Source organism: Anolis sagrei, chromosome Y, assembly GCF_037176765.1.
Source record: "Anolis sagrei isolate rAnoSag1 chromosome Y, rAnoSag1.mat, whole genome shotgun sequence".
In the NCBI taxonomy this organism is placed as follows: Eukaryota; Metazoa; Chordata; class Lepidosauria; order Squamata; family Dactyloidae; genus Anolis; species Anolis sagrei.
The window spans coordinates 42,464,881-42,491,634 of NC_090035.1; the positions used below are offsets into that span (position 1 = coordinate 42,464,881).

At 45.0% G+C, this 26,754-nt stretch overlaps 1 protein-coding gene across 5 annotated transcripts in view; it reads left to right on the top strand.

Annotated features, from left to right (window-relative positions):
- Positions 1 to 26,754, top strand: part of LOC137095564 (thyroid hormone receptor-associated protein 3-like) — a 66,691-nt gene that overhangs the window by 19,197 nt on the left and 20,740 nt on the right. For all 5 annotated transcript variants that reach the window (XM_067462344.1, XM_067462347.1, XM_067462348.1 and 2 more), the window contains 2 exons: positions 19,670 to 20,536; positions 25,714 to 26,472. In XM_067462344.1, coding sequence (XP_067318445.1) covers positions 19,670 to 20,536; positions 25,714 to 26,472 — 1,626 coding nt within the window. The remainder of the gene's footprint in view (positions 1 to 19,669; positions 20,537 to 25,713; positions 26,473 to 26,754) is intronic.

Genomic DNA, 26,754 nt, shown 5'->3' on the forward strand with positions numbered 1-26,754 from the left:
TTTATAGAAAAGAGCTTTGTACCTCATCCATGTCCGTAGTAGGGAGGCTCGCACGAAATGATTACCGAAGTTTTTCTCCTTCATCTCTCTGTTATACCATATATACGCGTGCCATCCCACTCTTAAATCATAACCTTCTAGATTTAGGCACTTCTCTTTGTCTAAAGTCATCCAATCCCTAATCCAGGACAGTGCGCAGGCCTCATGGTAGGTCTTCAGATCGGGAAATCCCAATCCTCCTCTTGTTTTCTTATCTATTAAATTCATATAGTTAATTCTTGGTCTTTTTCCTTTCCAGACGAATTTCATTAAATCTTTCTTCCACTGTTTGAACAGAGTTTGACTTCTTATTATCGGTATATTCTGGAACAAGAACATAAGTTTTGGTAATACATTCATTTTTATCAAGGATATTCTACCCAGGAGGGATAGTTTCAGCCGGTCCCAGTTCTGCAGATCCCTTTGGACCTTCTTCCAAACTAATTCATAGTTATTCTTTAAAAGTTGTCCATTTCTAGCTGTGATCCAGACTCCTAGATATCTAATTTTCTTGACACCTTCAATTCCAGCCTGTTGTTGAATCTTTATTTGTTTCTCCTTATTCACATTCTTAAATAAAAGTTTAGTTTTTTTCATATTCATCTTAAAACCTGCCACCTTTCCAAAATCTTCTATTTTATTTATCCAACTTTGTAAATTTTTCTCCGGGTTTTCAATTGTACCTATTAAATCATCTGCAAACGCTCGTATTTTATATTCAAATTTACCAATTTTTGTTCCTTTGATCTTTTCATCTTCTCTGATTTTCTTCATCAGGATCTCCACTGCCATAACAAAAATTAATGGGGAGAGTGGACAACCTTGTCTCGTGCCTTTCGTAATTTCAAATTCTTGAGTCACTTGCCCATTTACTTTTACCTTAGCTTTTTGAAATTCATAAATAGCATTAATTGCATTATTAAATTTCTCTCCCATATCCAACTCTTGTATCAAAATCTTGAAGAAATCCCAATTCAAATTATCAAATGCTTTCTCGGCGTCTATTGACAAAAGGGCAAATTCTTTTTGATGGTTGGTCTCATAATATTCCAAAAGATCTAGAACGTTGCGTATATTTTCTTTCATATATCTATTTGGAAGAAAACCTGTTTGTTCTTCTCCAATCCACTTACTTAAAAAAAATTTTAATCTTGTGGCCATGATATTTGCAAACAGTTTATAATCCGTATTTAACAAGGAGATCGGCCTATAATTTTTAATATCATTCTCCGGTGATCCTTCTTTGTGTATCACAGTTATTTCTGCCTCCTTCCAGGAGTCTGGAACCTTTCGAGATTTTAAAGCTTCATTCGCTATAACTTTGAAAATAGGTATCAACTGCTGTTTAAACGTTTTGTAAAATCCTGCCGTAAACCCATCCGGTCCCGGAGCTTTATCTGCATTCATTTTACTAATGACTTTCTCGATTTCCTCTTCTGTTATTTCTTTGTTCAGTTCTTCTCTATCTTCATCTGTTATTTTATCCAGTTTCATTTGTCCAATATATTCCATAATATCTTCTTTCTTTATATCCTCCTTTGTGTATAGTTGTGTATAAAAAGTCCGAAACTCCTCCAGAATTTCTTTATCCGTTTTCAAGTCCTTGTCCTTGGTACTTATTTTGGCAATATGGTTGATTTGCCTCTTTTTTCTGACCTGGTTTGCCAACCATTTACCCGGTTTATTAGCATTTTCAAAAGCCTGTTGCTTTAGAAATTTCATCTGTCTTGATTGGAATTCCAGCTCCACGTAATTTTTTTCCTGTTTCAGTGTCACCAATTGTTTCTCTGTTCGTTTAGATGGGTTTTTCTTTAACTCCATTTCTTTTACTGCTATTTCTGCCCTCAACTCGTTTATTCTTTTATTTCTCTCTCTATTCCTTCTTGCTCCTTGTTGAATAAAGTGTCCTCTCATGACTGCCTTAAAGGCATCCCAGACCACTCGTGGATCCATTGAATCTAGTCTATTTGTTTGTAAGTAGTCCTGTATTAACTTCTTGAAATATTCTTTGTCATCTTCCATTTTTATTAAGTTCTCATTTAATCTCCATTTTCTATGATAATTTTTTTGATTTACGACAAGTTCCAGAGGGCAGTGATCTGATAAGTCTCGTGGCAGAATATTAATCTCTTTCACTTTAGTAGAGAGATTCTTAGTAATCCAAACCATATCAATTCTTGACCAGGATTGATGTCTATTCGAGAAGAAGGTAAAGTCTCTTTTATCTTTATTTCTAATTCTCCATGCATCTTCAAGATCGAAGTCTTTTTGTAAGTCCATGAATTTCTGGGGAAGTTTCCCTCCCTTAAACTTCTTTTTCTTCAAACTTTTATCTATCTGACAATCGACGACCCCATTAAAGTCTCCTGCCAAAATCAGTTCATCAAATTCTGTTTCCTTTAACTTAGTATTTAAGAATTCAGCAAATTTCTTCTTCGGTCCATTGGGAGCATATATATTACAAACCAATATTTTGGAATCTCCAATTATTATTTTCACTGCCACACATCTTCCTTCTGTGTCTCTAAATGCCAATTCTGAATCTATTGAGTCCTTTACATACGTAACCACTCCTCTTTTCTTTTTTTCATAGGCCGAATAATATTCCTTTCCTAATTTTTTATTCGGAAGGTGTGCCACATGTTTATCACAGATATGCGTTTCCTGTAACATTATTACATCAAAATTCTGTGTCTTCAGACTCCTCCATACTCTCTTCCGTTTTTGGGGGGAATTCATACCGTTAATATTATTCGAAAAACATTTTATTTGTCTCTCCATCATTTTATTTATCTTTATCTGGTCCCAATCCTGTGTCGCCAAAAGCCAATTCCATTGTTTCAGTTGCCGCTTGCTCCGAACTCTGACCTCCTTTTTCTTCCTTTTTCCGTGGTGTCATTCTCTGTGGTTTTGGTTCTTTTCCTAAAAAGCCATAATCCTTTGGTGATTTATATCTTGCCTTTTTTGCCTTTACTCCTTTCCTTGGTGTAGATAATCTTCTTTCTTCACCTTCCTCTACCTCTGCTTCCTCTTCCTCTTCTTCTTCTCCTAATTCTTCTTCTTCTTCCTCTTCTCCTTGCTCTTCATCTCCTTCCTTCTCTTTCATAAGTTTTTCATAGAAAATCTTGGCCTTGTGTTCTGTTGTCAACCAATATCTTTCTTCCTTGTATGTCACCATTATCCCTTCTTTTCTTTCCCACCTGAACCTTATCATTCTTTTCTTCAATTCTTCTGTTAAGAAAAAGTATTTTCTTCTTCTTGCTAAGGTTGCCTGTGGGAATTCTTTCAGAACCGCTATTTTCTTTCCTTTGTAAAAGATTGGTTTTTTATTATTATTATAAAGCACATCATCTCGTACCTTCTTTCTTGTAAATTTCACTATCACGTCCCTATCTGTCTTATTTCTTCTAGAATAAAATGATGATATCCTGTAGACTTGGTCCACTTCCTGTTCTAATTCATCTCCCTCACATTCCAAACAATCTGCCAGAATTTTGATTATCAATAATCTTATATCTTCTTTGTCGTCTTCCATTATATTTCTGAGTCTCAATTGAAAATCCATTTGCATTTGCAGTAGTCTTTCTTGTTCTAGTTCTATTTTTTCCCTTTGTCTGTCTAATCCTTTTATTTTTTGTGTCATCTCCTTTTGCGTTCCTTCTATTTTCTCTTTAGAGGCTTTCAATTCCTTTACTTCTCCATCCAGCTGTGTTATATCTTTCCTTATCTGTCCAAATTCCTCTTTTATTTCTGTTTTCATTACTTTAAATTCTTCTGTCATTTTAGTAATTATTCCTTCTTGTTTCTTATAGTACTCCTCATGTTTAGTCTTCATTTCCTCCTTCAATTCTGTTTTCAACGCATCTTGTTTCTCTGATATCTTTTTAATTTCTTTTAAAAGATTATCCATTTTAGGATTTATATCCAATGATCCTCTTCTTGACTCTGCTTTACCTGGAGTTGTCATTTCCCAATTGCCTCTTATTTCCCAAAAATCTTTATTCTAATTACATCTATTATCAATTATAGTATTGATTTTCAAAGCAAAAGTCCATCAATTTAATTTAATTTCATAGCCAATTGTGATATAAGTCAATTTCTTACTTCTTACTTCTTAAAGGTCTTCAATTATTCAATTATTAACAAATTATAAAGTTGGTTCATTCAGTCATAATATATCTACCCACTAATATTTAAAATCTAATACTTTCACCAATATTAATTAATTTTATTTATTTTATTCTAATTTTCCCCCTTTTAAAAAGGATATGACACTATCTTGTTTAAAGTCAATTTCATGTAATAGTATATTGACTACAATGGGTTATCAATTTATCACCAATCTAAAATTTCTAAAATATAAACTTTCTAATAGGAAGCACAGACTCTTTTCCTCCACTTGGGGGCACCAAAATTTTAGATTAGTCCTTTACTTATCTGTTCCTCTTTGTGATTGTTCCTTCAATGGTTATTTATCATCCAGTTCTCCTCCCAATTATAGTAATTTTCGTCTACTTCTCTTCCTGGTCCGATGTCATCTTCTTCTCTTCCTGGTCCGTCGTCGTCTTCTTCTCTTCCTGGTCCGTCGCCGTCTTCTTCTCTTCCTGGTCCGTCGTCGTCTTCTTCTCGTCCTCGTATCTCCTCTCCGTCACTTCTATTTATGACTCTTATGCTTGCACCGCCACTCCTTTGCTCCTCCAATTCTCCCTGTCTTCCAAATGCACAAATTCCTTCTCTACCAGTCTATAACGTTTTTTCTCTATGATCCAAAATGGCGCCAGCTCTCCTTCCGCCACGTCACTTCCTCCTTCACTCCTTTCCGGCCCCTCTTGGTTCCTCTCTTTTCTTAGTCCTCCAGAGTCTCCTGCCTTCCTGTTCCTGCTCCGTCACTTCCTTTACTTCATGCAGCCAGATTGTTTATAAAGAAGGCAGGGGTAGACTCAACAATAATGGCGTCAAGGTCGGTATTGTTTATCTTTCTTTCTTCCGTCTCTAGTTCCAAAAGGAACCTCCACTAGGATTGCGTGAGGTGCTCTTTATCCTCCTTACTTCTTTTATAGTAAATTATAGTATATATATACAGATTAATTTCCATAGATCAGCTTATTTTCCATTAATTTGATCTATTTTCGCCAAATTTCCTCTTATCCAATTTAGTCCAATTTGCCCAAGTTATCAAATCACCTATATATAATTTATGTTCCTTGATTGTCTTTATTCTTTGATTCTTTATTCTTTATTCTTATTGTTTGTTCCTTCTTCAGCCTTCCTTATCTTTCTCTTCCCTCCGTTCCTCCCTTCCTTCAAATATTATTAATTTGGGAACACCTTCCCGTTACCTGGGGTTGGGGTCTTTCTTTTTTCCTTTCCCCAGCCGGGGTTTCTTCTGTCTTCCTCTTCTTCTATTTTGAGTGGTTTTGGCGGCGGTTAGACAAGCCTCGCGGCTTGATCCTTGCGGGGTGGCTCGCTTCCCCTTCCCGCTCGGACCCTCTCGATTTCTCCTCCTTGAGGGGGGAGAGATCTTTGGGGCCTCAAGCGTCCTTGGGGTTCACGACACCTTTGCACTCAATCCGGCAAAGGGGGGAGCTTTTTTTTATAGCTCTACCTAACCACCCACGCTGGTCCTCGTCGGGAGCTCCCTCTCGACGAGGCTATCCCGTCGCCATGTCCACCGGAAGTCAAGAACAGTTGTGTTTCTGATGGATAGTTTAGCCTCAACTTACCAGGCAACAGTTATGTGGTAGAACTAGTCACATATCTCTCCAGCAAAGGATCACCGCCTTGTTGTGGCGCTGGAACTTGAGCACCTCAATGATGTCATGAGCAAAACCGTGAAGGGCCACCCAAGACAGGATGGTCGTGGCAGAGAGGTCAGACCAAGCGTGATCCCTGGGGAAGGCAATGGCAAACCACCCCAGTTTCCTTGCCAAGAAAACTAAATGGACCAGTACAACCAGAGATATGTCGGTATGCCATTGGAAGATGGGACTCCCAGGTCGGAAGATGGCCAAAATGCTACTGGGGAGGAGCAGAGGATAAGTTCAACTAGCCCCAGATGTGATGACGCAGCTAGCTCAAAGCCGAAAGGAAGGCTAGCGGCCGACGGTACTGGAGGTGAACGACGAATCTGATGCTCTAAAGATCAACACACCATAGGAACCTGGAAGGTAAGATCTATGAGCCAGGGCAAATTGGATGTTGTTATTGATGAGATGTCAAGACTAAAGATAGACATTCTGGGGGTCAGCAACTGAAATGGACTGGAATGGGCCACTTCACATCAGATGACCACCAGATCTACTACTGCGGACAAGAGGAACATTGAAGAAATGGAGCAGCCTTCATAATTAATAAGAAATTCGCTAAAGCAGTGCTTGGATACAACCCAAAAGATGACAGAATGATCTCAATTCGAGTGCAAGGAAAGCCTTTCAACATCACAGTGATCCAAATATACGCCCCAACCACAGCTGCTGAAGAAGCAGAAGTAGATCAGTTCTATGAGGAACTGCAGGACCTACTGGATAATACACCAAAAGAGACATTATTTTCATTACAGGAGACTGGAATGCCAAGGTGAGAAGTCAAATGACAACAGGCAAGCATGGTCTGGGAGAACAAAATGAAGCGGGACGCAGGCTGATTGAATTTTGCCAGGAAAACTCGCTGTGTATAACAAACACTTTCTTCCAACAACCTAAAAGACGGCTTTATACATGGACTTCACCAGATGGTCAGCACCGAAATCAGATTGACTACATCCTTTGCAGCCAAAGGTGGCGAACATCCATCCAGTCAGTGAAAACAAGACCTGGGGCTGACTGTAGCTCAGATCACGAACTTCTTATTGCTCAATTTAGAATAAAACTAGAGATCAGGGAAAATACACAGACCAGTTAGATATGATCTCACTAACATTCCTAGCGAATATACAGTGGAAGTGAAGAACAGATTTGAAGGATTAGATTTAGTAAACAGAGTCTCAAAAGAACTATGGACAGAAGTCCGTGACATTGTTCAGGAGGCGGCAACAAAGTACGTTCCAAAGAAAAAGAAAACCAAGAAGGCAAAATGGTAGTCTGCTGAGACACTGGAAGTAGCCCAAGAAAGGAGGAAAGCAAAAGGAAACAGTGATAAGGGGAGATATGCCCAGTTAAATGCGCAATTCCAGAGGTTAGCCAGAAGAGATAAGGAACTATTTTTAAATAAGCAATGCATGGAAGTGGAAGAAGACAACAGAATAGGAAGGACAAGAGACCTCTTCCAGAAAATTAGAAACATTGGAGGTAAATTTCAGGCAAAAATTGGCATGGTCAAAAACAAAGATGGCAGGGACCTAACAGAAGCTGAAGAGATCAAGAGGAGGTGGCGAGACTATACAGAAAATCTGTATAGAAAGGATAATAATATCGAGGAGAGTGTTGACGGTGTGGTGAATGAAATAGAACCAGACATCCTGAGGAGTGAGGTTGAATGGGCCTTAAGAAGCATTGCTAACAACAAGGCAGCAGGAGACGACGGGATCCCAGCTGAACTGTTTAAAATCTTAAAAGATGATGCTGTCAAGGTGATGCATGCCATATGCCAGCAAATATGGAAAACACAAGAATGGCTATCAGACTGGAAAAAATCAACTTATATCCCCATACCAAAAAAGGGAAATGCGAAAGACTGCTCCAACTTCCGCACAGTGGCCCTTATTTCTCATGCCAGTAAGGTAATGCTCAAGATCCTGCAAGGAAGACTCCAGCAATACATGGAGCGAGAGTTGCCAGATGTTCAAGCTGGGTTTAGAAAAGGCAGAGGAACGAGAGACCAAATTGCCAATATCCGCTGAATAATGGAGAAAGGAAGGGAGTTTCAGAAAAACATCTATTTCTGCTTCATTGACTATTCTAAAGCCTTTGACTGTGTGGATCATAATAAATTGTGGCAAGTTCTTGGTGCGATGGGCATACCAAGCCACCTTGTCTCTCTCCTGAGGAATCTGTACAAGAACCAAGTAGCAACAGTCAGAACTGACCACGGAACAACAGACTGGTTCAAGATTGGGAAAGGCGTATGGCAAGGCTGCATCCTCTCACTCAACCTTTTTAACTTGTATGCAGAACACATCATGCAATGCGCGGGGCTTGATGAATGCAAATCTGGGGTGGAAATTGCTGGAAGAAACATTAACAACCTCAGATATGCAGATGACACCACTCTGATGGCCGAAAAAGAGGAGGAGCTGAGGAGCCTTCTAATCAAGGTGAAAGAAGAAAGTGCAAAAGACGGGTTGCAGCTAAACATAAAAAAACCCGAGATTATGGCAACAAGAATGATTGACAACTGGAAAATAGAGGAAGAAAATGTGGAGGCCGTGACAGACTTTGTATTTCTAGGTGCAAAGATTACTGCAGATGCAGACTGTGGCCAGGAAATCAGAAGACGCTTACTTCTTGGGAGGAGAGCAATGTCCAGTCTCGATAAAATAGTGAAGAGTAGAGACATCAGACTGGCAACAAAGATTGCTCATTGGAGGGAAGGATACTAGAGACAAAGTTGGAGTACTTTGGCCACATCATGAGGAGACAGCAAAGCCTAGAGAAGACAATTATGCTGGGGAAAGTGGAAGGTAAAAGGAAGAGGGGCCGACCAAGGGCAAGATGGATGGATGGCATCCTTGAAGTGACTGGACTGACCTTGAAGGAGCTGGGGGTGGTGACGGCTGACAGGGAGCTCTGACGTGGACTGGTCCATGAGGTCACGAAGAGTCGGAGACGACTGAACGAATAAACAACAACAAAGTCACATATCTAGAGAAAAAAGGTATATCTATCCTACTAAAGGCTATGAAAGGGAATTGATTTTGTGATCTAGTTCTTTGCTCTACTTAGATTGGCTTCCTTACTTTTCTTTTTTTCTTCAAAAAACAAGAGTTAAATAATCCTAGGACCAAGTGTAATTGAGCTGTGCATGGTCTTGCTTTTTGAGAACTATTTGAGGCCCTGCTTAGACTTTTGCATTTGTTCTTTGCCTTGTTTATTTGCTTTTTAAATTAATTGTACTTTGTAAAAGGATAATAAAGATTCTGTGTTTTGTTAGGCTGGAGGCAGAAAGTGACTGCTAATAATTAGAGCATGCTTTTTTTTTACCACGATACAGAAGGGCAACAGTAAAAATACACGGAGGAGGAGCAGAGAACTAAGCCAGATGGAGGAGAAAGGTTGAAACTTAAGCAGAGGGTAAAAGCATTAAGGAAGGACTGACTGTAGGCTGGGAATATCCGGCTTCCTTCAGGAAAGCTGTGGCATATGGAGAGCTCACCCAGAATGCAAAATGCCTGTTCTGGTGGGCAGCTGTTGGGGGAGATTTGGCTTTGCGAATGACTTGGCTGGAGACACAGAATGGATGGGGTTTGTATGTACGATGCATCGGGCACGAGCATAGTTAACTCACAGAGATACGTTTCCTTTCTTACGGAACACACAGTTGTGGGTCTGAATGACGAGGCAGAGGGGGAAATAAGCTGCAGCAAGTGGTTGCTTTTGTAGAGCCAGCCAAGGAGAACAACGTGGCTTGTGTCAAAATTGTATCTCTCTCTCTCTAGGGCTGCGTTTCTCAACCTGGGGATCGCGACCCCTAGAGGGGTTGTGAGGCAATTTTCGAGGGATCACAACATGGCCTCCTTAGGCCCCGCCCCCTCCACCTCCCTGGAATGACTGCCGGGGCCCCTCTGCCAGTTTGGATCTGAACCGAACTACCAAACTGAGCACAAAAAGCAGCACGGGGGGAGGGGGGAAGGAGGAGGGAGCAAAGAGGTCCACCGCTGCACTCCCCCTGCCTTCCCTGCAGGCTGTGGGGCAGGCCGAGCTTCTGGCGCGAAAACTCAGTGCGGGGTGGGGGGAGTGAAGGGTCCGCTGCTCCTCCCCACAGCCTGCGGGAACTGGAGCCACGTGCAGCAATGGAGGGTCTCCCCAGGAGGAGGAGGAGGGAGAGAATGCAGGTGTTGACATTCAGTCTGTTTCCCAGATGGGTATGTTTTTGGGGGGGGGGGCAAGTGCAGGGTTTGGGCAAAGTTTTCTTTGGAACATTGTTCTCACTTCCTTGCCAATTCCCCCCCTTCCGACGACAAATGCCCTTTTTTGTTTTCTCCCAGGGCGCAGGACTTACTTCCTCCCTCCCTCCCTCCCTGGCTGCCTGCCTTCCTTTTTTCCCTTCCCTCATTCAATTCCTTCCCTTTCTTCTTCCCCTCTCCTTTCTCCTTCATTCCTTTTTCTTCCTTGCTTCCTCCTTTCTTCAATCTTTTCGCCATTCTCTTCCCTCCCCAATCCAAACTGCCTAAACACGTCCCATTTCCCAGGTTTACAGCCTCGGTGTTTGCAGCCAGACAGCCGTCCGTGTGTTGGAGGGAGGGAGAAAAGGGAGGGAAGAAGGAAGGCTGCTGCTGCCTTTGGCTGACCCTCAGTGCTGCTGGGGAGCTGAACCCAGTGGCATTAGTGGAGTCAAGCAGCACCCAGCCTGCACGGAGGATGCACTGGCTGCAGGTGACGCCAGCTGCTTCGCTGCCTCCTGGAGGGAGGGAGGGAGGGAGGGAGGGAAGAGGAGGGGGTGCCTCTCCGGGTGACCTTAGCTCAGGCATGGGCAAACTTGGGCCCTCCAGGTGTTTTGAACTTCAACTCCCACAATTCCTGACAGCTGGTAGGCAGTTAGGAATTGTGGGAATTGAAGTCCAAAATACCTGGAGGGCCCAAGTTTGCCCATGCCTGCCTTTGCCACAAATATGCAGTGAGAACCTCCTTGATTGTAGGTGAACTATAAATCTAATCAACTCCAACTCCCAAATATCACAGTCTTTTATTTATTTATTTATTTATTTATTTCGAGGTTTTATATACCGACCCTCTCACCTTCAAAGAGGGATTCGGACCGGTTCACAACATGTGTTAACATACAAAGAATATACAACACAATGCCACTTCATTACATGATTAAAATATCAGCACCATACACATTAAAACATTATCATCACAGTTAAAAGAGCCAAATCGTCCAACACCATCACAATACCATTCATCATCCTCCTTTCATGTAGGCAAAGAATTAAATCAGTTGTCAAATGCCGCGTTCCACAACCAGGTCTTTGTTAGTTTCCTGAATGTCATGAGGGAGGGGGCAGTTCTGATCTCTAATGGCAGGGAGTTCCAAAGTTGAGGGGCCACCATCGAGAAGGCCCTGTCCCTCGTCCACACCAGCCGTGCTTGTGCAGGCGGTGGGACCGAGAGCAGGGCTGCTCCAGACGATCTTAGTGGTCTTGATGGTTCGTAGGGGAGAATATGTTTGGAGAGGTAAACAGGGCCGGAGTCGTTTAGGGCTTTATAGGTTAACACCAGCACTTTGAATTTTGCTCAGAAGCTAATCAGCAGCCAGTGGAGCTGGTGTAACAGCGGAGTGGTGTGCTCCCTGTACCCAGCCCCCGTTAGTAATCTGGCTGCCGCGCGTAGTACTTGCTGCAGCTTCCGGGCAGTCTTCAGAGGCAACCCCACGTAGAGAGCGTTGCAGTAATCTAAGCGGGATGTAACCAAAGCGTGTACTACCGTGGCCAAGTCAGCCTTCCCAAGGTACAGACGCAGCTGGCGCACAAGTTTTAATTGTGCAAATGCTCCCCTGACCACCGCTGAAACCTGGGGTTCCAGGCTCAGCGATGAATCCAGGAGAACTCCCAGACTGCGTACCTGTGCTTTTAGGGGGAGTGTGACCCCGTCCAGCACAGGCTGTATCCCCGTACCCTGTTCGGTCTTACGACTGACCAGGAGTACCTCTGTCTTGTCTGGATTTAGTTTCAATCTGTTGTCCCTCATCCAGTCCGTGACAGCGGCCAAGCATCGGTTCATGACCTGAACAGCCTCCTTAGTGGCAGGTGAAAAAGAGTGATAAAGTTGGACATCATCTGCGTACAGATGACATTGCACCCCAAAACTCCGGATGATCTCTCCCAACGGCTTCATGTATATGTTAAACAACATAGGGGACAAAACTGAACCCTGCGGGACTCCACAGTACAATGGCCACGGAGTCGAGCAGGTGCCCCCTAAAGACACCTTCTGAGAACGACCCTCGAGGAACGACTGGAGCCACTGCAATGCAGTACCCCCAAGGCCCATTCCCGCGAGGCGTCTCAGAAGAATACTGTGGTCGATGGTATCGAAGGCCGAAGAGAGGTCCAGCAGAACCAGCAGGGACACACTCCCCCTGTCCAATTCCCGGCGAAGTACCATGTCCCAGCCTAAAGCCAGACTGTGACGGATCTAGATATTCCGTGTCCACCAGGAATTCCTGGAGTTGCGAGGCCACCACACGTTCCAGGACTTTGCCCAAGTAGGGGAGATTGGAAACTGGCCGAAAGTTGACAAATTGAGTGGGGTCTAGTGATGGTTTTTTCAACAGCGGTTTGATGACAGCTTGTTTTAAGCTGGCTGGAATCTTGCCTTCCCGAAGGGAGGCATTAACCACCACCTTTACCCACTCTGCCAAACCCCCTCTGGCTTCTTTTACCAGCCAGGAAGGGCAGGGGTCTACGATGCATGTGGTAGGCCTCGCCTCTCCCAGAACCCTGATGACCTCGTCGAGTTGAACAGATCGAAACGAATCCAACAAAACTGGACAAGCAGATGCTTGAGTTACATCCTCAGAGACTGCAGTTAATGTGGTGTCAAAGCCCGCGCGGATCAAAGCGACTTTGTCCGCAAAGTACTGAGCAAATGCTTCACAGCGCACTGCCGAGTCGTCAGGGGACCCACTCGAGGTGGGATTCAACAACCCTCTGACGACTCGGAACAGCTCTGCCGGACGGTTCCTTGCGGACGCAATATTGGCCAAGTAGAAAGCATTTTTGCGGCCTCTATTGCCGCGCCATATGCCCTTAGATAAAGGCGTAGGCGTGTTCGGTTTGCTGGGCTCTTTCCTCCACACGCTCTCTAGCCACCTCTTTGTTCGCTTTAGCTCCACCAGCTCCTCGTTGAACCAAGGGGCAGGTTTCACTCGGCGACTTAAGAGGGGGCTCTCCGGAGCAATCGTGTCTATTGCCCTAGTCAACTCCCTATTCCAGTGAGCGACCAGGGCATCGACAGAATCACCATCCAAAGCAGTGGAAACATCCCTAAGAGCCATCAGGAGTCCTTCTGGATCCATAAGCCTCCTGGGGCGGACCATCTTAATGGGTCCACCACCCCTGCGGAGGTTAGAAGTTGCAGCAAGTCTAAACTTGATCAGATGGTGGTCAGTCCATGGCAAAGGGGAGATTGATAACTCCTCCACACTGCCACCTTCTTTCCAGCCCTGACAGAAGACCAAGTCAAGTGTGTGTCCAGCACAGTGGGTAGGGCCAGATATTAATTGGGACAGCCCCATAGTTGCCATGGCAGCCATGAAGTCCTGAGCCGCTCGTGAAAGAGTGATCTCTGCATGGACATTGAAGTCCCCCAGCACTACAAGCTGCCGGGACTCCAATGCCAGGCCCGAGACCAACTCTGTAAGCTCAGTTAGGGTGGCCGTGGTGCAGCGGGGTGGTCGGTACACCAACAACAGCCCTATTCTGTCCCGGTCTCCTAGCCTCAGATGGACACATTCAAACAAGGTCAACTGTAAGGCTGGGCCCCTGACCAAGGAGATGGAATCTTTATAGACTATTGCAACTCCGCCTCCCTGCCCCCCGGATCTCGGTTGGTGTTGCACGGCATAACCTGGTGGGCAAAGCTGGGTGAGATTAACCCCTCCAGCCTCGTCCAACCAGTTCTCCGTGATGCACGCCAGGTCTGCCTTTTCATCCAGGATTAAATCCTGAATGGTTGATGTTTTACCATTGACAGACCTGGCGTTCAACAGCACCACCTTTAATCCGGGAGGACCGTCTACCTTGGTACCCAAGTTTACCATGTCGGGAGGACATTTTGTAATTTTTCTTAAGGTTTGCTCACGAATTGGCCGAATTGGTTTTTTAACTCTCCCTTTCCCGTATCTCCCCCTCCCCATCATCACCTCGATGGGGGGCCCCCCAAGCACCGGAACTCCCTCCCTCTCCCCCCCCCCCTATCGTTCTCCACATCCTGGTAGTTCACTAGTGCACTGTTATATGATATGCCAATAGCCCGGGCAGTTGTTAAACCATCATTTCCGCCATTATTGTAGTTCAATTCCTCAGTCTTTTCCCCCCAAACTCCAGCAGTGTTCAAATTTGGGCGTATTGCATATTCATGCCAAGTTTGGTCCAGATCCATAGCTGTTTGGGGTCACAGTACTCTCCAGATGTAGGCAAACTACATCTCCCCTAAATCACTGTCAATTCTTCCCAAACCACTCCAGTATATTCTGTTCGTCATGGCAGTTCTGTGTGCCAAGTTTGGTCCAGTTCTGTAATTCCTGGGGGTCTCAGTAGTCTGTGGAAATCAGAGCAGAATTGGTTGAAGGTACTGCAAATCGCATCAACCATTGCCCATACTCCCCCAAACATACTGTTTTTGTGATTCATTGCTATGCTTTAATTATATTCAATTTGTAATAATGAAAATACATCCTACATATCAGATATTTATATTACTGGATTGCTGTGAGTTTTCCGGGCTGTATGGACATGTTCCAAAAGCATTCTCTCCTGACGTTCAGCCCACATTTATGGCAGGCATCCTCAGAGGTTGTTGGGATCTGTTGGAAACTAGGCAAGGGAGGTTTATGTATTGGTGGAATGTCCAGGATGGGAGAAAGAATGATTGTCTGTTGGAGGCAACTGTGAATGTGGGAACCAATCACCTTGATTAGCATTGCAAAGCTTTGCAGCTTCAAGGTGTGGCAGATTCCTGCCTGGAGTAATTCTTTGTTGGGAGATGCTAGCTGGCCCTGATTGTTTCATGCCTGGAATTCCCCAGTTTTCAGAGTGTTGTTCTTTATTTACTGTCCTGATTTTAGAGGTTTTAATACTGGTAGCCAGATATTGTTCATTTTCATGGTTTCCTCCTTTCTGTTGAAATTGTCCATGTACTTCATGTGGATTTCAGTGGCTTCTCTGTGTAGTCTGACATGGTGGTTGTTAGAGTAGCTGAGCATTTCTGTGTTTTCAAATAATATGCTGTGTCCAGGTTGGTTCATCAAGTGCTCTGCTATGCCTGACTTCTCTGGTTGAAGTAGTCTGCAGTGCCTTTCATGTTCCTTGATTCAGGTTTGGGTGCAGCGTTTGGTGGTCCCTATTGAGACTTGTCCACAGCTGTAGGGTATCCAGTAGACTCCTGCAGAAGTGAGAGGACCTGCAGGACTTCTGCAGGAGTCCTTCATATAGCATGTACAGGGACCGCCAAATGCAGCATTTCCCAAAACACGAATTAAGGAACACTGCAGATTGATTCAACCAGAGAAGTCAACCATAGCAGGGCACTTGATGAATAATTGAATTTAATATTAAATAATTAAATAATAAGTAGTAAAATAAGTAGGAACGAAAATCATTTTATGGTTAGGGGTCACCACAACATGAGGAACTGTATTTATTTATTATTTATTTTATTTCATTTACTTATACCCCGCCCTTCTCACCCTGGGGGGGACTCAGGGCGGCTTACAGTGGGGGCACAATTTGATGCCCAAGACAATTCACAAGCAATACAGATACAATCAATTCAACAATTAACTAAAAACATCAATACATAATAAAATCATAAAACAATCTCATGCTCAGGGTTCAGAGTCCATATATTCATTCCATTCCATTTGTCCTTGTCTATCATCAGATCCTTCAGTTAGCTATCAGAGTGACCAAAGGCTTGATCCCAGATCCAGGTCTTCAGTTTTTTCCTAAACACCAAGAGGGAAGATGCCGATCTAATCTCCCCGGGGAGTGAGTTCCACAGGTGGGGGGCCACCACTGAGAAGGCCCTGCTCCTCGTCCCCGCCAGCCTCACTTGTGAGAGTGGCGGGGTCGAGAGCAGGGCCTCCCCAGAAGATCTTAAACTTCGAGGTGGGATGTAGAGGGAGATCCGTACGGACAAATACACTTGGCCGGAACCGTATAGGGTTTTGTAGGTCAAAACCAGCACTTTGAATTGTGCTCGGAATTGGATCGGCAGCCAGTGGAGCTGACGCAACAGGGGGGTGGTATGCTCCCTGCACGCCGCTCTGGTGAGCAATCTGGCTGCTTCTCGCTGGACTAGTTGTAGTTTCCGAGCAGTTTCCAAAGGCAACCCCTCATAGAGTGCGTTGCAGTAATCCAACCGGGATGTGACAAGAGCGTGGACCACCGTGGCCAGATCTGGCTTCTCAAGGTACGGGCGCAGCTGGCGTACAAGTTTTAATTGTGCGAAAGCTCTCCCGGCCACCGCTGAGACTTGGGGTTCCAGGCTCAGAGATGAGTCCAGGATCACTCCCAAGCTGCGAACCTGTGTCTTCAGGGGGAGTGTAACTCCGTCTAACACGGGCTGTAACCCTATACCCTGTTCGGCCTTACGACTGACCAGTAGGACCTCTGTCTTGTCTGGATTCAATTTCAATTTGTTAGCTCTCATCCAGTCCGACACAGCAGCTAAACACCGGTTCAAAGTCTGGACAGCCTCCTTGGTGACAGGTGGGAAGGAGTGACAGATTTGGACATCATCTGCGTAGAGATAACATCTCATTCCGAAACTCTGAATGATCTCTCCCAACGGTTTCATGTAGATGTTAAATAACATCAGGGACAGAATTGAACCCTGTGGGACTCCACACAACAACGGTTGTGGGGCCGAACAGGTGTCACCCAATAACACCTTCTGGGTCCGTCCCTCAAGGAAGGATCGGAGCCACTGCAAAGCAGTGCCCCCGAGCCCCATATCCATGAGGCGACCCAGAATGATACCGTGATCGACGGTATCGAAAGCCGCTGAGAGGTCCAGCAGAACTAACAGGGACACACTCCCCCTGTCCAGTTCCCTGCGAAGATCATCTACCAAGGCGACCAAGGCTGTCTCAGTTCCATGTCCCGGCCTAAAGCCAGACTGTGCCGGATCCAGATAATCAGTGTCTACCAGAAACCCCTGGAGTTGTGTTGCCACCACACGTTCCATGACTTTGCCCAAGTAGGGGAGATTGGAAACTGGCCAATAGATGTCGAATTGAGTGGGATCCAGTGATGGTTTCTTCAACAGCAGTTTTATAATAGCCTGTTTTAGGCTTGCTGGAAATTTTCCTTCTTGTAAGGAGGCATTAACCATCACCTTCACCCACTCTGCCAAACCCCCTCTGGCTTCCTTGATCAGCCAGGATGGGCAGGGGTCTAGGATGCATGTGGTGGGTCGCACCTCTCCAAGGATCCTGTCCACATTCTCAAGCTGAACCAATTGAAAAGAATCCAATAAATCTGGACAAACAGATGCCTTTCGTCACATCCCCAGAGACTGCCGTTAACATGACGTCAAAACCTGACCGAATCCGCTCAATTTTATCCACGAAGGATCGAGCAAATGCTTCACAGCGAGCCACCGAGTTGTCTGAGGCCTCGCTTTTTGGCGGATTTAACAGGCCCCTGACAACTCGGAAGAGCTCCGCCGGACGATTCTTTGCTGATGCAATATTGGCTGTGATGAATATTTTCTAAGTTATTGCCACACCGTAGGACCTTAAAAAGGCATTCAGGTGTGTTTGGGCTGGATTGGTGGGGTTCTTGCGCCACACGCACTCTAACCTCCTCTTCTTTCGCTTCATCGCTGCCAGCTCCTCGGTGAACCAAGAGGCTGGTTTAGCTCGGTTACTCGAGAGGGGGCGTTCCGGAGCGATAGTGTCAATTGCCCTAGTCAACTCATTATTCCAACGAGAGACCAGAGCATCGACATTATCACTAGCCAAGGAGGTGGAAAGATCCCCAAGAGCCGTCAGGAGTCCATTTGGATCCATAGGTCTCCTGGGGTGGACCATTCTAATGGGTCCACCACCCCTGCGGAGGTTAGGAGGCCCAGTTAGTCTAAATCTGATCAGGTGGTGATCGGTCCATGGCAACGGAGCGATGGTCGGCTCCTCCATCCCGTCACCCTCATCCCATCCCTGAATAAAAACCAAATCTAAAGTGTGCCCAGCACTATGGGTGGGACCAGATATTAGTTGGGACAGGCCCATGGTTGCCATGGCGGCCATGAAGTCCTGAGCCGCGCCGGAAAGAGGGGCCTCGGCATGGACGTTGAAATCTCCCAAGACCAGAAGCCTTTGAAAGCTCAATGCCATGTCCGAGACCACTCCCGCTAGCTCAGGTAGGGAGACTGTAGTGCAGCGGGGTGGTCGGTACACTAACAGAATCCCTATCCTGTCCCGGTCCCCTATCCTGAAGCCGGCACATTCAAAGGAAGATGATTGTGGGATGGGACACCTGATTTAGGGGTCACGGCATTAGAAAGGTTGAGAACCACTGCTCTAGGGAGTTTCCTTTGGGTCTGCTTCAGCTCAAGGCAGTTCATTCAGTTCTTTGCAGACAATAGTTGCTTTTTTCATGCTCTTTTTTTTTTTTCATCAGAGGAGTGGTGTTCAAATTTATCTGGGGTTTGTGGGAAATAAGAACACCTGTCTTGCTCATTTTTCAATGTCTTCTGCATCTCCACTGGGTCCTTCTGTACAAACAGTCTTCACAGTTCCTTGATGTGAAACCTCGTCAGAGTCTTAGTTGGCAGGAATGGATTGAGGAAGGAGCAGCAAGCAGGTCCCTTAGTAGTAATTGATAGCAAAGCGCAGCCACCACCTGGGGCCTGGCTCTTAGCTTTGGGCTTTTGGAGCACCCCGAAATTGGTTCAATTTCCCTGCCTGCTCTAGGCATCGTGCATGTCTTTTCACTCTTACGTTGCTGAAAGTGTTTGTGAATGAGGCAGCATCCAACGTAAGCATTACCCTTGTCCTCCCCCTCAACAATAGTCATGCAAGAGGCAAGGCAGAGTTGTACCAGATGTAGGTTTTGCATGTAAAAGATAGCTAATTCCAGCTTGTTGGGTTTCTGCGATAGCTCCTCATCCGCGTATCTTTTTATAAGCTTTGCCATTTGGCCTATTTTTAATGTCTTGTGGCTCTCCGGGGGATGAGTTTAAGATACTGCTTCTCCACATCACTTGGAGGACATTGTCTTGTCCAGCATTCATAGTACATAGTGGGATTTCTAGCAGCTTTGTTTCAGCTTGTGTGTTATAGTTGTATCTTGCTTTCTTTGATGAGGTTACATGGGCTTTTTATTTTCCATTCTCTATTAACAGCAACCTGCAAGGGTAGGTTAATGCAAGTGCTTAACAGGTCTATGTTTACTCAGTTTTGTGACCAGATAGGGATTTGAACCTATGTTTTTCCAGTCCTTGTCTGACTGTCCAACTGTACTGGCGCCCGGTGGATTCAGGACATTTTTAGGAAAAGAAAGGCAGTTGGACTTATCACATGTAGAATGGCCTTCAGACATCCTATACTTATGGCATGTGTTTTTTTCTAGTCAAGCTCTTTTGCTGGAGCGCACACATTTTAATATTTACATCATACAAAACTCTACATGACAAGAAGTATATATTCACCACAGTAAGTCTGCAGAGAGTCAGCTTTTGTCCTGGAGTCAGAAGGTTGATCTTTATTGTGAAGTGGTTTCTCATTAACCTTTTTTCTCTTCCCCCAGTTCCCGGTCCCGTTCGCGGTCATATTCCCCATCGCACAACCGGGAGAGGAGCCACCAACGGGTCTATCAAAACCGTGATTTCCGGGGCCACAACCGTGGATACCGCAGGCCCTACTATTTCCGTGGTAGGTACCGTGGCTTCTACCCATGGGGCCAATATAACCGAGGCAGCTATGGGAATTACCGCTCCAACTGGCAGAACTACCGCCAGGCCTACAGCCCTCGCCGGGGCCGCTCGCGTTCCCGATCGCCCAAGCGGCGCTCTCCATCCCCGAGGTCCAGGAGCCACTCTAGGAATTCCAACAAGTCTTCCTCTGACCGGTCGAGGCGGTCTTCCACCTCGCGCTCCTCCTCGAACCACAGCCGAGGTGACTCCTCCAAGCGTCGCTCCCTGAAGGAGAAGAAGGCCTCTTCCAAGGAAGGCCGGGCCTCTCAGGGCAGCGGTGACAATCAGGAAGATGACGGCAAGGAGCAGCCCTTCTCTGGGGGAGCGGCCCAGGATGCGAAATCCTCGGAGGCATCTAAGGCCTGGCAGGAGGTGGGCGCCTACGGCATGGGTTCAGCCACAAGGGAGCTTAGCCCGAAGGAGCGCAGCCTGGCCCTGAAGAGCCCCCTGCAGTCAGTGGTGGTCCGGCGCCGCTCCCCCCGGCCCAGCCCTCTCCAGAAACCCAGCCCCACTGCTTCCAAAGTGGCACTGGGTTCCAGCCTGCAGAGCAGTGGCTTTCAGGGAGGCTCTCACCCCTTTGAGCATGGTCTAGGAGGTCTGAGCCCCACGAGGAAGAGCCCCATGAGCAAAAGTCCCACAACCATCAGCTCCATTTATGGAAGCTCTCAGAAGGAGGAAATGGGGGCCACCTTCTCTAAGAGGCAAGTAGTCCTGATCCTTGGAACTAGGTGGTGCTTCTGTGTGGCTTTTGGTTGTTGCATAGCTTGGGTTGTCATTTAGTCAGCTATAGGAAGAAATTAAGCTTTATGGTGGAGAAACCTTCTCTAAAGATAACAAAGAGCAGGATTCCGTGACGTATGAAGCAAATTGCACACTAAACTGAATCCAGGCTCTAACCTAGTAATACTTCCATAACTATATCCAGTAGACCCTTTTTAATGAAAAGGGTTTGTTAGTCTCCATGCATATAAAATGAATTTATCCCCCCCCCCAGGTTTTCTTAGCGCCCATTGAATTCAATAAGACTCAAGCCATGATTAACGATTCTCACTGTTAATCAGAACCTAGCAGAACTGACGTGTCCTACTGTTTCTATTTCTCTGTTCCCTTCCTAATTGCTCAGAAGTCTGCAAGAAAAAAACATACAGTTAAAATAAAAATGACCAAATGATTTGCAGTAGTGAGTTTTCTGAAAGTGTTTTGCCACCCTCACTCAGTTGAAATCTCTCTTAGTTATGAAAAGTGTTAAAGGGTGCTATGTTAATTTTATGTGCTGTAGAAATTATCAGAAAAGATAGTTGGGTTGAAGCATTTGTATAGGAAGATGAAATCTATGAAGGATGATGGGTATGGTTTTGGTGTCATATTCAAAACTTTATTGTGTTTTTAAAAACTATTTAGAATAATTGAGAGCTAAAAACAGCGGAAGTATAATTGTTTCTGAGATTGAGAAGATTAGCTAAGGCAGTCAGGGATAAGACTTGTGCAGTTAATTGCATGTGCCGCCTAGTGATCATTGCATGAAGTATTAATTACAAATTTCACTTTATTCTTGACTAGCTGTGCCCTGCCACGCGTTGCTGTGGCCTATAGTAAAACTTATCAAAGTTGAGGTAGATATCTGGACTATTATGAAAGAGAGGTACCTACCTATTCCTTCCCCCTTTTCCTCCCCCTTTCTCTCCTTTCTTCCTTCTCTACCTCTTTCTTTCTTTCACTACTTGGTTTCATCCTTCTCTCTTTCCTTCATTCCCTCCCCCTTTCTTCCTTTGCCTTTCTTCCCTCCCTGTTTGCTTCCTTCTTTCACTTTTTATTTCCTTTTATTTTATCACCATCATAACAATAACAATAATGCAATGCATTGCCTCTGGGACCTGACACCTCTCCCATTCCTCCAGGGTCTCATAGGAACAATAGCATAATAATAATAATAATAGAAATAACAACCTTTACCCACCATGTGTTGCTGTGGCCAATCTTCCCTCTTTCCCTCCTTCTTTCCCTCCTTCCTTCCTTCCTTCCCTCCCATCTTTCCTTCTCCTCTTCTTTCTCTATCTCTTTCCTTCCTTCCCCCTTTTTCTTTCTTTTCTGCTGTCTCTCTTTCCTTTCCTTCCATATTTCCTTTTCTTTCCTTTTCTTCTTCCTTCTTTCTCTAACTTTCCTTCCCCCTTTTTCTTTACCTCCCTTTCTCTTTCTTCCTTCTTTCCTTCCTTCCTGTCTTTCCTAGATTTTGACAGGGCGGGAAGGGGCGGGGTGGGGTTTGGAGGGGGCGTGAAGTAAAAGGAGGTAAGATTGGGGTGGGGGAGTGATGGAGCGTGGGGTTGTGTGTGTGTGTGCAGCGGCGGGGGGAGTGATGGAGCGTGGGGTTGTGTGTGTGTGTGCAGCGGCGGGGGGAGTGAGGTTGCGTGTGTGCGTGCGGCGGCGGGGGGAGTGATGGAGCGTGGGGTTGCGTGTGTGTGTGCGGCAGCGGGGGGAGTGGGGTTGCGTGTGTGCGTGCGGCAGCAGGGGAAGTGATGGAGTGTGGGGTTGAGTGTGTGTGTGCGGCGGCGGGGGGAGTGGGGTTGCGTGTGTGTGTGCAGCGGCGGGGGGAGTGATGGAGTGTGGGGTTGTGTGTGTGTGTGCAGCAGGGGTGTGTGTGTGTGCGGGAAGCGGTGCAGCGGGGCTTGGAGTGGGCATGGTTTCCGCAGAGGGAACGTTGGCCGGAAGGGCATGTGCGCGCGCCAGGGAACTTGCGGCTGGGCGCCAATGCGCATGCTCAGTTGTTTTGCCGTTTTGTGAGTGTGTTGTTGTGTTGTTTTTCATTTTGAGTAGATACGTTTGTACCTTGTGGGTTGTCTTATGGGCATGAGAATTTTGGTTAAGTTTCGTTGGGGTTTTTTTGAGTTTTGTTTTTTTGCTGTTTTGAGTGTGTTGTTGTGTTGTTTTTCATTTTGAGTAATATGTTTGTACCTTGTGGGTTGTGTTATGAGCATGGGAATTTTGGTTAAGTTTCGTTGGTTTTTTTTAGAGTTTTATCCTTTTGCCGTTTTGTGTGTTGTTGTGTTGTTTTTCATTTTGAGTTGATATGTTTGTACCTTGTGGGTTGTGTTATGGGCATGGGAATTTTGGTTAAGTTTCGTTGGGGGATTTTTGAGTTTTGTTGTTTTGCCGTTTTGTGAGTGTGTTGTTGTGTTGTTTTTCATTTTGAGTAGATATGTTTGTACCTTGTGGGTTGTGTTATGGGCATGGGAATTTTGGTTAAGTTTCGTTGGGGTTTTTTTGAGTTTTGTTTCCTCGTTGGATGCCCCTAACAAATTTATATATATAGATTGGCATTGTATCCCTTCCCTGATTTGACTTGCATATATTCATTGGACTGTTTCAGACACAGCTAACATTGAATAATAGCTAGGGTTCCATGTATTCACTGTGGCAAGGCTTTGGCTTGTGTCCAAGGAGAATGTTAGGACTGTCAACTTCTTGCTTCAAGAATCCCAGCCTCCTTTGTTGAATTGGGATTATTGAATGATCATAAGACACACTTTGGCCCTGGCTTATTTGAACCCTGTCTTTTCATGTCTTGGGGTTAGTTTAATATTGATAGGAGAAGCTGATCATGAAAACAGCCCATGGGAATTTTGTATGAATATAGTGGTAGCTCCAGCTGGAGACCCGGGTGGTGCAATGGGTTAAACCCTTGTGCTGGCAGGTCAGCAGTTCGAATCCGTGGAGAGCGGGTTGAGCTCCCTCTGTCAGCTCCAGCCCCCCATGTGGGGACATGAGAGAAGCCTCCCATAAGGATGGTAAAACATTGAACATCTGAGTGTTCCCTGGGAAACATCTTTGCAGACAGCCAATTATATCACACCAGAAGCTACTTGAACTTTCCCAAGTCACTCCTGACAGACAGACAGACACACAGCTCCAACTAGAGTGGACCAGTTGAATCAGTGGGACTTCAGTAAGTCACATTCCCATTGATTTAGTGGCTGTACGTTGGGAGTGTCACTTGGATTTAGGCCCATGAAAGGAGCATATGCATGGCATGCATCCTTTAAAAAAAGATTGCATTCAGGAATGGTTTGGGTTTCTATTGTCTTGATAGTTAGAACTATTTATTGATTAGTCCACTGATCATATCAACAAAAAGAGAGACTGAAACCAAAAAAATACACAGACAAATAAACACTAATCACTATCCCAAAACTCCTCCAATAGTTAACTAAAATAAATTAAAACATGGTAAAATTTGATTAAATAATAGCTTTGGTAAAATGGGATTAAGTTACAAATTGAAAGCAGGGCGAGTAGAGTGGCAAGTGTAAAAGTATCAGAGAATTTATATAAGTTCATCGGCATGTTGTCTTGGTAGTTTTGCACATGATTTATTTCTGTTAGACATCTCTTCTCTGAGAGATATGTCCCTCTGGACATATGAGTATTAGTATGAGTATCTATATTATCTATATTAGTATTAGTATGAGTATCTATAAGTAGATTAAATATGGAGTAGAAAAACAAATCTGGTTTTGGTGGCCAAAGTGGTAGGCTCTGATTTGAATGTTTGCCATATATTTTGGAAACCGCCCTGAGTCCCTTCGGGGAAATAGGACAGCCACAAATAAATAAATAATTATTTTTATTATTATTACTATTATTATTATGGTTCCCTTTGAAGAGGAAAGTATTGCTTTTGTGTTGCCGGAATAAAGATGGCTGCTGCTTTATATACCAAAGCTCAGTTCTAGCTCAGCTGTAACATCAGAGCTACCTGTCAGCTCTACAGACTTCCAAGAAGAAAGATGTTCCATGACACTACCTTTGAGACCAAATCAGTATTTGAATGCACAGCAGCCCAATATTTCTGTTGTTTTTCTTCAACCTACCATCAGTTTTTGGTATATGAAGTTCAGTCTCACTTTTCCAAAACAGTTCTCAAGCACCTTCAATCATTTACATGATTTTTTAGAAATGACTATCACAAAAAACCAATATGACTAATTTCTAATTATTTCGTGCTTAATAAAGTCAAAATATTTGGAAAATAGAAGACCACATTGTAGATGGATTGGATCTATCAAGGAAGCCAAGCCCTGAGTTTAGAAGATCTGAGCATAGCTGGTAGTAACAGAATCTCTCAAAAGTACCTTTTGCATAAAATTGCCATATTTGAGGCCTATAGACATAACATAGCAAGTCATTTTCTCCTAGTGCTCGCTCCCACTTTTCAGGAGTCAGCCTAGATGTTTAGGTGCCAATACCTGCCCACCGATTTTTTTAAAATAGTCTTAACTGCTGTCATACTGCTGCTCTTCTATCCTTACCTTGCCATGTCGTTCACTGCTAGTTTTAGATAAAAATCTCTTACTATCAGTTCCCGTTGGGAATTGAAAGTCTTGATGACGTTGCTGACTATTCATGTTCCTCCCAACCAATCCAGTGTTTTCCCCTGTTAACCTTTTTGCTTTTATTTGTATTTTGAATCGTCTATAGCTTCCATAGGAGACTTTCCTCCAAAAAAATATTGACGTAGCTTTTGAGGCTTTTATTCCTACTGTGTGTTACTTAAAAGCACAACAGCCCAAGGTGTGAGAATATTGATGGGCAAAGTCTCTACAAGCAGGTTTGTAAGTGAATGTACAGGCTGGGTAAGACCTTTTATGTTTTTCCTACCTTCTAGCTGTGCCAAGTCGCTTCTGAAGCACCTGTTTATCGGTTTTAGTGAGCTCTGTGAGATTTCGAAATTGCATTATAAAAGAGCTGGAAGAAGAAGAGATGGAATAAACAAAACAATGACTTGATGTCTATTATCACGAGGATCTTCTGAAAGCTACTTGATCTAAATTGTCAGAGTAACAGTCTTTGATTTCTTGTCTTACCTTTCTCCTTCTGTATCTAGATACTTAGAAGAGCAAAAGAACGAGAATGGGAAAGATAAGGAACAGAAACTGGCCAATGTGGAAAAGGAAAAAATGAAAGAGAAGGGAGGTTTCTCAGAGATGGGATTGTCGGACAGCAAAGGGAAACTGGATCCATACACTTCCAAAGCCGACGCAGAAAAGATGTACCGCGGAAGCCAGTCCCCCAAACGTTATAAGCTGCGGGAGGACTTTGAGAAGAAGATGGCTGAGTTCCACAAGGAGCACTATGGCAAAGAGGAGGCGGATGAGATGGAGAAAAAGGCCAAGGGTAAAGGGCAGAAGGAGGCCAGTTTTGAGGAGGATGACGACGAGGATGAGCTGCACCAGTTCCTCTCGAAGACAGTGTCCACTTCCGGCAAGAGCCAGGAAGAAGAGCGGGGAGGGAAGTGGAAAGGTCTGGTCTTCCTGCCTCCTACCAAAGAGATGCAGCGGAAGATGGAGGAAGCAGAGGAGGAGCCCTACGGGGAGCCCTCCAAGAAGGAGGAACAGCAGGCAACCAAGAGGGCGAACCCTGGGCATAGGGGATTTGTCCCTGAGAAGAACTTCCGGGTCATGACCTTTAAAGAGGGCCAAAAGAAAAGCGCTTCCTCCCCTCCTCCAAGAAAGGCCTCCACCGAAAGCAGGGAGAAGCCTGGCACTAGGGGAGAGGGCCTGGCCTCAGGGAAGTCCTCTTTCTCCATCACCCGTGAGACCCAGGTCCACCTCCGCATGGATTCCTTCGATGAGGATCTTGCTCGGTGAGGGGCTCATCTGGTCTCCACAAAAGGGAAAAGGGAGGGGGGGCATCGCTCTCTACTGCAATGCACCTTCTGATCTCTCAGAAGTCCTTTAAAGAGAATCGGCCCAGAGCCCTTCCCTTCCCAAAACAACAAAATAGGAAACTGTAAGCATGTCTTCAGAGGTCACTTAGTAGTAGGGATTAGTCCAGGCATGGGAAAATTTGGGCCCTCTAGGTGTTTTGGACTTCAACTCCCACAATTCCTAACACCCTCAGGGCCTTTCCCCCTCAGTTTAAGTGA